General features: G+C 36.5%; 1 protein-coding gene across 2 annotated transcripts in view; it reads left to right on the plus strand.

Annotated features, from left to right (window-relative positions):
- PSMD1 (proteasome 26S subunit, non-ATPase 1) overlaps nt 1-12,417 on the plus strand; it is a 103,658-nt gene that overhangs the window by 72,319 nt on the left and 18,922 nt on the right. For both annotated transcript variants that reach the window (XM_059928917.1, XM_059928918.1), the window contains 2 exons: nt 308-424; nt 7,645-7,747. In XM_059928917.1, the coding sequence (XP_059784900.1) occupies nt 308-424; nt 7,645-7,747 (220 nt within the window). The remainder of the gene's footprint in view (nt 1-307; nt 425-7,644; nt 7,748-12,417) is intronic.

Genomic DNA, 12,417 nt, shown 5'->3' on the forward strand with positions numbered 1-12,417 from the left:
ATAAAATACCTCCCACTGCACCTGGAAAATAATAGGTGTTTATCAAACATTAATCTCATTTTTTCTACTTTCTTTTTTATCTCTTTTACCCCAGGACAGGAGCACTTGTGTTGTAAGCTTCCTTTTCACTTACCATCAATTATATTGAAACTTAAAGCATACTCAGTTCTGACTGTTGCATCCAAGTAGTCTTAAATTAACTTGTGATTACAATGTTAAATGAAAATATTGACTTAGAAAGACAGTAACTAATCTGAAAATTTAGCTATATAAACTTTATTAAATGGTTTTTTTTTAATGCTTTCAGGAAGCAATTAATTTGCTAGAACCAATGACAAATGACCCTGTGAACTATGTGAGGCAAGGAGCTCTCATAGCTTCGGCTCTCATCATGATCCAGCAGACTGAAATCACTTGTCCCAAGGTGAGAAAACAAAAGAATTCTCTAGAAGAGAGCTGGTTCAGGCTTTTCGTTGGTAGCTTATCTTCTTTTGAGGACATTTCTACCTCAAATATGGTGTACACTGAACTCACAGAAAGTAAAGAGGTAGGAGAATGGGAAAACTTTAAGTATATAATACTCTTTGATTGCATTTTTTTTTTTTTTTAATTTTTATTTATTTATTTATGGCTGTGTTGGGTCTTCGTTTCTGTGCGAGGGCTTTCTCCAGTTGCGGCAAGTGGGGGCCACTCTTCATCGCGGTGCACGGGCCTCTCACTATCGCGGCCTCTCTTGTTGCGGAGCACAGGCTCCAGACGCGCAGGCTCAGTAGTTGTGGCTCACGGGCCCAGTTGCTCCGCGGCATGTGGGATCTTCCCAGACCAGGGCTCGAACCCGTGTCCCCCGCATTGGCAGGCAGATTCTCAACCACTGCGCCACCAGGGAAGCCCCGCATTTTTTATAAATGTATGGTCACTTTGTTAATTCAGTTATATAGCCATACTTGAAAAATTAGAACTCATGGGTTGACAAAATCATAAAAATCAACTTGAATTTATGCCTCCTGCTGTCCTTTTAAAATTTATTCGGTAGGATAACTTGTTCCTGTGATACAAGATACAAACTAAGTAGTCTGTGATTTTTTTTGGATCCATCCTTCTGAGGTAATAAAAACTTTATATAGTATATACAATCTCAGTTTAGAAATGAGTACATCCACATTCTCTGTTAGAATGTCATTGCCCTCATTGGAGATCCCTTGGGCAGGGTTTCAAATGGCTCCCGGAAGGCTTTCTTTCTTCTTTGACCCACATCTGTCCACAGAAACACTATTGCATTTTTTTGCCCTTCTTGTAGGTAGGAGTATAATAGGCTCTCAGTGCAGCTTTGCCTGCGTCTCCCTTTCTCTCCCCCTCCCTCTCTTCTTCTCCCTCCCTCTCTCATTGCTTGTGCCTCAGTCAGTAGCTAATGCCTCATAACTCATGTGTCAGATGTCAGTGCACAGTGACCACTGATCATACTAGGCTCACCACATGCTCACCACATGGTCTCTCTGAAGCCCATCTCTGGGCTTAGAGTTAGTGGGAAGGACTTAAAGCCCAGTTTTCCCCGTAGAGAAATCCTTTTCACATACCCTTCTATTGATACAATCAAGTCCTCATCTATACCGTGTGGATGACCCCATAACAGATTTTGAGGCATCTGTTTTAAAATTTCCTCATGATAGTCTCTCAGACCTCATTTCAGACTTTGGTATCTAATGTGTCTTGGCACCTCACCCAGAACTTCTCATTTTGTTGAGAAACAGAAAATGCATAAATCTTATTACATATACTAAAAATTACTATGTTTGACATGTTTAATAGATGTATATAGCTTATGCAGTAATTTCAGATCTTTAATTCTTAAAGTTAGGGCATTTAACAACCTTGTATAATTCTGCTCCTATATAAGAAACAGTCAAAGAAATTGACAACAGAAAAAGCCACTGGTATACTGTCTTCTGCCTCATTAAGCAGATTCATTTTTAGCAAAGTATCAATAGATAGACTGCGGGGGGGAGGAGAAAAATATTTCAGAACTCATTGATTATTCTGTGGAACTTTAGTAGATTTCCTTTTCTGAGCAGTTGCTATCATTTTTGTTGCTGTCTTTTTTTTTTTTTTTTTTTAATCCAGTCCTACTCTCTCCTAAAATCACTTTTAAGACTTATAAAAATTGGATTATTGCAAAAATAGAATCAAACTTCTCATCCTCTTTTAATAATACATTACTTAATATATTATATCTTCTAGAATATAAACATCTTTTCAAACAGACCACATTTCTTTTTGGTTTTTGTTTTTAAATAGAACAGTTATGAGTAGCTTTTGCATCTTTTATTTCTACTTTTGATCTTCTGTTGAGCTTTATCAGCTGGAGGTTATCCAACTAAGTAATGTCATTAAAGAAGGAAGTTTGGCCATCGAATGCACGTCCCCTAACAGTAATATATAGATATTTATTCACTTTGACCTTGCATGTTGCTTTCTTGTTATATGTATTGTGAACATGACAAATGTTTTGCCATCTTCCCATCCTCTGCTGAAGGATTTCATTGATTTTATAACCATAAGCTCTGCACCAACAATGGCAGAGTACTTTGTAATGGGGGTGGGGTTAGGTTAGGGTAGGCTGTATAGTTTCAAAAACCTTTCAACTATTTATTCTAATAAACAAATAAAACTTTTTCATATTTAGAAAATGTAAGAAATACAGCAGTTCAAATAATTAGTATTTTGTAATCATTCCATAAATTTTGTTGAATGAAGTCTTAGCTGATGTGAATATGTGGTGTACACTTGCATCTTCACATTGTATCAGAATCTTGGGTATTGATAAGAATGTTAAAATGCAGTTATAGCTGGTAGGCTGTGCCATTAATATAAACTCAATGGGGAAAGTTAAATGTGTACCCCAGTGACTACAAAAGCAAAAGTGTATACAACAAATGTTCTTTCTGGAAACACTATCCCTTAGAGTAAAATTGTTACTCAGTTCATGAATCCGTAAACTTTAAGTTCTGTTTCATTGTTTTCTGCTCTTAAGCATGTGATCAAGAGCTTTGTAGACTATAGTTTATATCTCTCTCTTACCTGATAATTGTGAAGAAGGCAACATTGACATTCTGGGAATTCCCTGGCAGTCCAGTGGTTGGAACTTCGCACTTCCACTGCAGGGGACACGGGTTCAATCCCTGCTCCAGGAACTAAGATCCTGCAAGCCATGTGGCATGGCCAAAATTTAAAAAATTGATATTCTTTTGGGATGGTATGTGATATTGCTGAAAAGAAAAAGCTGTTAACAAGCTTGAAGAGAAGTAAGTTCTCAAGGCTACAGAGTCCTAGTCACAAGGTTACAAACCAGTCCATGAAAATGCCTTGAAATCAAAGATCAAGTGTTAATTTCAAGACTATAACCCCTCCTCAAAGGAATACAGAAGGGACATTTCTCAGATATTTTGTGAGATTTTTAATGGAAATTTCCAAAGGAAATGTTTTTTATGCAGTCATGATCTACTTCACATCCTTTTACAAAACGCTGTCTTAACACTAAGCTCTACACATTGTGGTCTTAGTTTAGCTCCAGTACGTCTTTGCTTTTCTTCTGCCAGTTTCTTGCTCACTCACTCTCACAAACATAGACCCCAGAACACACATACACCCTTGGGTGATTACAAACCCAATTTAGAAGGCTCTTAGACCAGAGGTTCAGAACCATTTAACTAGAATACTGTTCTTTTACAGGTCCTTGGAGTTATTTTGTCTCCAGAACCCAACTCTTTATGAAGGATCTATCTTCTGTTTTTCTTATTAAATGAACTCCACTGTTAGCAGTTATTTGAACATGTATATAACAAGTATCATATATAGAATCAGATAAAAATATTAAAGTGTAAGAATGGGATCCTGTGCTCCTCCTTGCCTAATATCATCTAGCCTGAGGCCTGTTAACAAGGAAGCTTCTCCCACCACTGATATGTACCCTTTTTGGAAGTAGGATCATATTTGGCAAAGTTTGATCAGCTTTTGCAGTTTTAAAATAAATCAGCATGAACTTTTATATTATAAGGTTTTACTTTACAGCATAACACATTTTTAAGTAGTAATTTGTATTACCATACTGTTTCCTTAAGTAAGACATGGATTTGGACCCTAAAAGTGTTGGTGGTAATATAAAGAAAAGGCACAACCAACTACCATGAACAAAATAATACTAATAAGATTGAGGAGGGAGCTGAAAACATCACTTGGGATATTGATAGTGGGGAAATCATGATAGCATTGCCAGGAATCTTGAAAAAGAATAAAGATCATTTTCACATTAGGCATGTTAAGTTTGAGATTATAGCAAGTCAGTTGGAGACAAGATGAGAGCATAGGAAAAAAATCAGAACTAAAGAAAGAGATGGGAGCTAGCCCAGATAAATTATATAAGTTCATGGCCCTTTATCTGCAATTCCAATTTACAGAAAGGTCTGAAAACTAAGAGTTTTGTCTGTCTTTAAGGACTCGTTTGGCTGTAAAATCTGAGCCACTATGAACTCATTTATAGCCTTTATCCCATTTAGTAAATATTCATTTTGCTGCTTCAGAAATATTAATTTGGTTGATTACGGGATATTACCCCCACGCTCCACTGAGGATATTGCATAATTTATGGTGTGTGCACCATGTCACCTTTCTAAATTCTGAATTCCAAAATTCATCTGGCCTCAGTGAGTTCGTGGAAGGAATTATATACCTAGTTGAAGTCATAAGAGCTAATGTAATGTCATAGAAAGAGAAAAGGGAAAAAAAAACTCTAAAACTGATCCCTGATGTACAGCTTCATTTCTATATCCAGGAAAACAGGAAAAAAAAAAAAAAAAACAGGAAGAGACATACCTAGGTGATAAGTAACCACAGAAAAAACGTTTACGGAACTTTATGCCCTTCTCCCATCCTTTATTTTTCTCTCTGACATAGATGTATGGGTTTTGTTTTTTTCCAACAGTATAAGGTGTATAGAGTTAAAAACATGATGAGTGTTTAAAATGCAGGATTTGGAGAAGGTAGATTTTAGATAATCAGGCACAGCAGAAGGCATGGTTCACAGCATTGTCTGAAATTTAATTCTTTTCTGTGAGATTATCATAATATAAAATGGGAAATTAATATTATTTTCTCCTACAAATTCTAATTTGTTTTATGTGGGGGCCATACTATTCATAGCGATGAAATTGAGTCAGAAAATAATGATCCTTAGCCATGACTGCAATTAATTGTTTGTGATCACAAGCAAGCCAGTCATTTTACCTATCTTGGTTCCATTTTTCACATCTGTAAATTAGGCAGAGTAGACCAGATGGGCTCAAAGTCGCCTTCCAAATGTAAGATACTATCCTAACCTACTAATATAATAATTCTTTATGAAGAATCATAATAATGAAAATTAAGTTACTGCTGCATAAGTAATGTGAGGAAAAATTTTTAAGTGATGAACAAAAACTAGCTTTTTAAAGTACTAGTCTACTTAATATTGATTGGATAAACCCATTATGTATTTGCATTGATTTTTTAAATTCCATCTTTCAGTTTCACCAAATGTTATCCTATTGTTTGGGGTGTGGTTTTATATTTAAATTCTTCCTTATAATGTACATACAGTGCTTTGTCCAGCATTTCTTTTTGTAAGTTCATGAACTATTTCGTAAACTGTTAGCACATAAAATTTCCATCCTATATAAGGTAATGTAAGTGTTCATGTAAAATAAGTTAAGAATCAAAGGAATTTGACCTGTTGAACCAGAGTAAAAGCATCAAACCTTAGGATTTTTAAAACTAGAAGGGAATTTTGTGATGATCTCATCGTGCAGGGTTTTATAGTTAGAGAAAGTAAGATGTAAAGAAGTGAGTGGCTTGCTAATGGTCATATGCTGGGTAGTGGCAGAGTTAGTTCATTGTTTTCCCTGTCACATTCTGTTGTTGCCTATGAATAAATAAGTGAGAACCATTTTAAGGAATATCATTTTGGTAGCAGTATTTAGGTTGCAGAGAGGATAGTCGTGGAGGACTTGATAGGACTCTGCTCTGACATGGTAAGACAGCCATGCTTACTGAATCATAAAATGCCTTTTACACATTACTTTACATATGTATTACTTCATATAGTCCTTACAACAACCGTGTAGGTGTTGTAATCCCTGTAGAGACGAAGAAACTGAGACTCAGAAAAGCCATGTAACTTACCCAAACAGCTTATTAGAGCAGAGGTATTTATAAGCCAGTGTTGTCTGACCCTATGTTAACTCTGCACTGTATCACAGGGTGGCCTCCTGGACCAAGATAAATGAAAAGGGCAAGAGATTCTGAAAGAATATGTAATGCAGATGAAATCATTATATTGGGAAACTCAAATTCAATATTTCCTGCCTTTGGCAGATTTGGGGGGGGCTCTGTGATCATGTGCTTCTTGAACAAGCCAACTTCTTTCTGGGTGCTTACCATTTGAAAAGCACTTGGTGGGAAAATAGGGAAGTGTAAGACGTGGAGGAAGCATAAAATATTTCCCTTATTGTCACCCAAAAATCAGATATTTTGATGAGAACATATATTTTATAAATATTATTTTCTAATTATAAAAGTAATGTATGTTATTTTAGAAAATACAGAAAATAATAAAGAAGCAAAAATTACCAGTAATCCCTCCCTGAATGAGTCAGCATGTATTCCATTTTGGTGTGTTCTTTTTTTTTTTTTTTACGGTTTTTTTTTCCCTTTTTGTTTTTAATTAATTAATTTTATTTTTGGCTGCATTGGGTCTTTGTTGCTGCGTGTGGGCTTTCTCTAGTTGCGGCGAGCGGGGGCTACTGTTCGTTGGCGTGCAGAGGCTTCTCACTGCGATGGCTTCTCTTGTTGCGGAGCACGGGCTCTAGGTGCCTGGGCTTCAGTAGTTGTCACACCAGCCTCAGTAGTTGTGGCTCGCAGGCTCTAGAGCACAGGCTCAGTAGTTGAGACCTACAGGCTTAGTTGTTCCATGGCGTGTGGGATCTTCCTGGACCAGGGATCCAACCCGTGTCCCCTGCATTGGCAGGTGGATTCTTAACCACTGCGCCACCAGGAAAGTCCCTTGATGTATTCTTTTGGTAAGAGTAATTATTGTGATGTGTCCTCTGAAAATTAATGTGTATGCATAATGAAAATCTTTATTGTATATGTGAATATAAATCCAAAATATACCTCACACAGCTGCAGTGAAAGGTAATTTGTTGTAAGGTAGAATTGAAGGACTGTGCCCATTAGGAAATCTGTAGGTTGATGGTGAACAGAAGAGGTGTAATTCAAAGCTCACTGAAAGCCTTAGTGTTCCCTTGAGCTGTTTAAGCTTGCTGACTAACAGTGGTGCAATATGAAATCACACTCAGCATTCCCCTGAGTCTGAATCATCCACTGTGGAATGAGGATTGAAAACAGAGCTGGTGCTCCCATACCAGAAAAGTCATGACATCCATGATTTCAATCATGGGACTGTTATCCCTTCAAATCCAGTCCAGATCCCTCTCTTTTTGAATGTTGTGAATCAGAACTCAGGTTTCATTGCCATTTGAGCAGTCTATTCCCCGCTCGAAAATGACACGGCAAGTGAATAGAACTAGACTATAATTCTTTTTCTTGTTCCTTCAGGTGAATCAGTTCAGACAGCTGTATTCCAAAGTCATCAATGATAAACATGATGATGTCATGGCCAAGTTTGGCGCTATTCTGGCCCAGGGCATACTGGATGCAGGTAAATGTTTTTAAATCTTCCAGATTAATTTGTCTGTTTAAATCTAATGAAATATCTGTTCTAACTATATGACAAAGTAGAAATTTAGTCTGGGACAAATTATTCCTGGAGAAAATTTGGGCCCTGCAGTTCATAGAAATAATTTAGTAGAGTTAAGACTGCAGACTATTACGGTTTGAATCCCAGTCCCTTTACACTACTAGCTATATTTCCCCTCTTTATGTCTGTTTTCTTGTTTCGTAAGGTCTACCTCATAGTGTTGGGAGGATTAAAAATATATGTAAAACAACTAAAACAGTCCCAGTCACTTAGTAAAGTGGTCAATGAGTGTTGGCTGATTTCTTTTCCTTTAATTTTCTTAGTATATATCAGTTTTAAACAAGTTGACGTCGGAAATTTTTTGAGGAAAAAATTAAGTTTTAGACAAATTCTAGCAGCTAAATCATCCTAAAATAAGATACACGGAATATTTGCCTAGTAAATGTATAGCACACTGTACCAACTGGCTCCTGAATTCACATTCTTCACCACTACACTATGGTTTATTTAGAAAGAGATGGGCTACCCTTTCAAGATAGAATGGTGTGCTTTAGTACCTTGGACTTGGGGTTCATTCAACCTATTCTTTAACTGTTATTACTGGTGATATCTCCCTCAGTAGGGTAGAAGGGAGGAAGCATAACTATTTCATTATTCAAGTGTGAGATTCTTTTTCTAACTGTACCCTAGGCATGTAGAATATAATCTTTTTCATTAATCTTTGCTAATTTGTAAGGTAAAACAATAGTATCTCAAGGTTTTCATAGTAATTCTATTACTAGATGAGCTTTTCTAAAACTTGTTGGTTATCTTAATTTCTTCTAATAAAAACACTGTTAGTCATATTTATTGCAACCATTCTTTTATTGGTCAACTAGAAATGTGTTTATATTTCTAGTGAAGGAAATCAGAGAAAGAAGCTGAAGTTTTTGATATAGTAAGTTTTTTTGTTAACCTTGTCAGGTTTTGTACTTAGAGTATTTTTTAGTCATATTAAGATTTTCAGTGTCCTTATTTTTTAATTTTAGGTAATCTCCCTTATATATAAGGCTTTTTAAAAAAATCTGTCTCCTCTCTAATTTGATTATATTATCTTTTTCTTAATTAGATTTGCTAGAGATTTCTCTTTTTGTTTATATGCTATTGCTAGTCCTTTTTTCCCCTAAATTCTTTATTTTTGCTTGACTCTTATTTGCTTTTTCTTTTTTTTTTAGAATGTTGGTGCTGTTTTCTAAATTTTTTTTTAATTAATTGATTTATTTATTTTGGCTGAGCTGGGTCTTAGTTGCATCACGCAGGATCTTCGTTGCAGCATGTGGGATCTTTAGTTGTGGCATGCGAACTCTTAGTTGTGGCATGCATGTGGGATCTAGTTCCCTGACCAGGGATCTAACCCAGGCCCCCTGCATTGGGAGCATGGAGTCTTAGCCACTGGATCACCAGGGAAGTCCTCGTTTTCTAAATTTTTGAGGCAAATACCCTTCTCTTTTAATCCATTTGTCTAGTAAAGTTTGTTTTGTTTTAATTTTCCAAGAAGTTGAGAGTTTTCTGCTTAAATTTTTAGTGTTTAACGTACAATTTATATTTTTCTCTCTTTTTAATTTAAAGATAGGTCATTGCAGCTGTATATAAATAAGGACAGTATTCTATAGATACTTTAGATGAAGTAAACCATTTCAGTTCTTGATGGTATTGATTCTCTCCCATGTATAAATGATACAGACATTGACATGCCATAGTTTCTCCCTTCTCATTCTTTGCCACCTTCCAAAATTTTTATATTATGTTTACATTGTCATAGCTCGTAACATTTACATACTCTTGTGAAATCATAATTCTCACAGTTTGGTCTTAGTTTCATATTTAAAGGGATTCAGTGCTCACCACCATTTCTTTTATTGCTGCTTCTTTTTCCAAGGTATCTATACTAAGACTTGACACTTAACTGACTGGATATTGTCAGTCTCTAGTTTACATTCGGGTTCACTCTCTATGGGTTTTGATAGATGTGTAATGATATGTATCCACCTTTACAGTATCATACAGAATACTTTCACTGCCTTAAAAATCCTCTGTGCTCTACCTTTTCATCCCTCCCTCCCTCCCCACCCCCACCCCCCAATCCCCGGGCAACCACTGATCTTTCTGCTGTCTCTATAGCTTTAGTTTTTCCTTTTCCAGAATGTTATATAGTTGGAATCATACAGTATATGACCTTTTCAGATTGGCTACTTTTGGTAACTGGTTTTTAAATAGGATTTAGAAGTAACATTTTACCACTCCATAATCTTTTATGTTTTCTTTTAGCTGCTAGTTTTTGAAGTTTGTGGTTTTAGGCTTCAACCCTTTACTCATTCATTCAGTACTACTAAATTAGAGTCATTTGTTAAGAAATTGGGGAGAGAATAATTCTTTGTTTTAGCTTTATTCTGCCATCTTTACTAGAAGTCCTCTCTCTGGTTTCCCTTTCTTCCTCTTTGAGCCCTTCTCTCCTTCCATCTTTTTTTTTTGTGAGTCTCTATTTGATCTGTGATGAACCAATCAAGTTTTGATACTTCTTTCCGTTTCTCTTTTTAGTGTTATTAAGTACATAAAAGTTGTGTACTGCCATATTTGCTATTAGGAGCATAAGATTATTTTCTTACCCTTTTTCACTTTGCTAATATCCTTTCATCCTGGAAAACATTTCTGCAACTGCATTAGAAAAAATTTTGGTCCTGTAATTTATCTCTCAGAAGTTAATGGTAGTAGAGAAAATCTGGAGAGGGCAACTTCAAAGGAATGAGTGAAGTTTATGAGAACTCACTCAATGACTTGGTTTCTTCAGGGAGAAAAGCTGAAGATTAAGAAAGTTTATGGTGAAGTTTGTAAAACTGTGCAAACACTATCAATAGAATAAACTTGCCCTTGTTTTATATTAAATCTCAAACTATTAGAACTAAAGGCTAGTTTAGTTTCTAAGTCTGAAGAAGATAGGTTTCATTAAAATAAAATTCAGCTTCAAAACTTAGATCAAATATCACATTCTCTAGGAAGCCTTTCCCCCCTCTTCTTCTACTGTATTCAGCCTCCACCATGGGTTAGGTGGGCCTAGTACCCAGTTATATCTATCATAATACTTTTATGCCTTATTTTAATTATCTAATTATCTGTCTTCACTAGATTGGAGGCTCCTTGGAATCTTTTTCAGTATTTCAAAATTCTTAATATATAGTAAGCATTCTGTGAATATAGGGGTTAGAATAGGGAAGAATGTAAGCAGACAGTAAAAGTATAACTCATTCCTGTTGGAAAAACACAATTAAAGTATACCTGATTTATTTCTAGGTAAAATCTTAAATGAAATATCCGTAGAGGGAGTATTAAGAAAATCTAGGTTATTTGGTTGAACAGTAGAACCCTGATTCTTATAAAAAATGCTTTTTGGCTTAGTAAAGTTAGTACTCACTTCCTAACTCCAAGCAAAACATGAAGGGAGGACTTCCCTGGTGGCGCAGTGGTTAAGAATCGGCCCGCCAATGCAGGGGACACGGGTTCAAGCCCTGGTCTGGGAAAATCTCACATGCCACGGAGCAACTAAGCACGTGAGCCACAACTACTGAGCCCACGTGTGACAACTACTGAAGCCCATGCACCTAGAGCCTGTGCTCCGCAACAAGAGAAGCCACCGCAATGAGAAGCCCGCACACCGCAACAAAGAGATAGTTGCTCACCGCAACTAGAGATAGCCCTTGCATAGCAACAAAGGCCCAACACAGCCATAAATAAATACATGCAAAACATGAAGGTGTCTGTGTGATATTGAGGTGAAGAGAAGTGAAATGTGAGCAGTGGAGATCCAGAATTGGAATTCATATTAGGATGGTGACTGGGCACAAACAAGCCTTATTTGTATGGGCTTTATATATTATATAAACTAAAAGATTCGTGTCTCAGAGTTCTGGGGTCCAACACTGACACTGTTACTATAGGCCAGAGGCTGCAACACAACAGCCCGTGGGCCATACCTGCCTTAAACACGTTTTTGCCTGCCTAGCAAAATTTTGTCCGAAATCCAGATTCAAGTGTACTTTTAAAAACAAAATTACATAGTGACCCTGGATCTAACACCCCTAGTAACATGTCCTCTTTAAATATGACATGAACTTTTCAGTTTGCTTCAATCCACACTGCTTTCAGTCCAACTTTTCTCATTTGTTTACCTGACCAGTTCCTAAAGACATTCAAGTTTGCAACCCCTGAAGCCTCCTAGAATCTCAGCCTTATGAGGGCCCAGTAGAGATCTAGCTAACTGATACTTGGATCTTAGTTCTTGTTCACTAGCTTTCAAACTGTGTTTCTCTGCACTCCCTCAAGGGATAGTCTAGGGGACGTGGAAAGAGGTAGATTAACAGGTCAGATTCAAGCCCAAAATCTCTTCTGATTTAACAGAATTAGCTCTGATTTCATTATTTTACATATTGTGCTTCCTCAAAAAAATTTTTCAGTTGAATCAAGGATTGGATATTAAAATTTTTCTTTTGTTAGTGGTAGTGCTCTAGTTCAAATGCTCAAGTTCAAACTGTCATTTTGCCAATGGGAAAAAAAACTTTTAGAGGTAAAGTGATTTGTCCAAGATCACAAGGCTAGTT

The sequence above is a fragment of the Balaenoptera ricei genome, chromosome 7 (assembly GCF_028023285.1).
Source record: "Balaenoptera ricei isolate mBalRic1 chromosome 7, mBalRic1.hap2, whole genome shotgun sequence".
NCBI classification, from domain to species: Eukaryota; Metazoa; Chordata; class Mammalia; order Artiodactyla; family Balaenopteridae; genus Balaenoptera; species Balaenoptera ricei.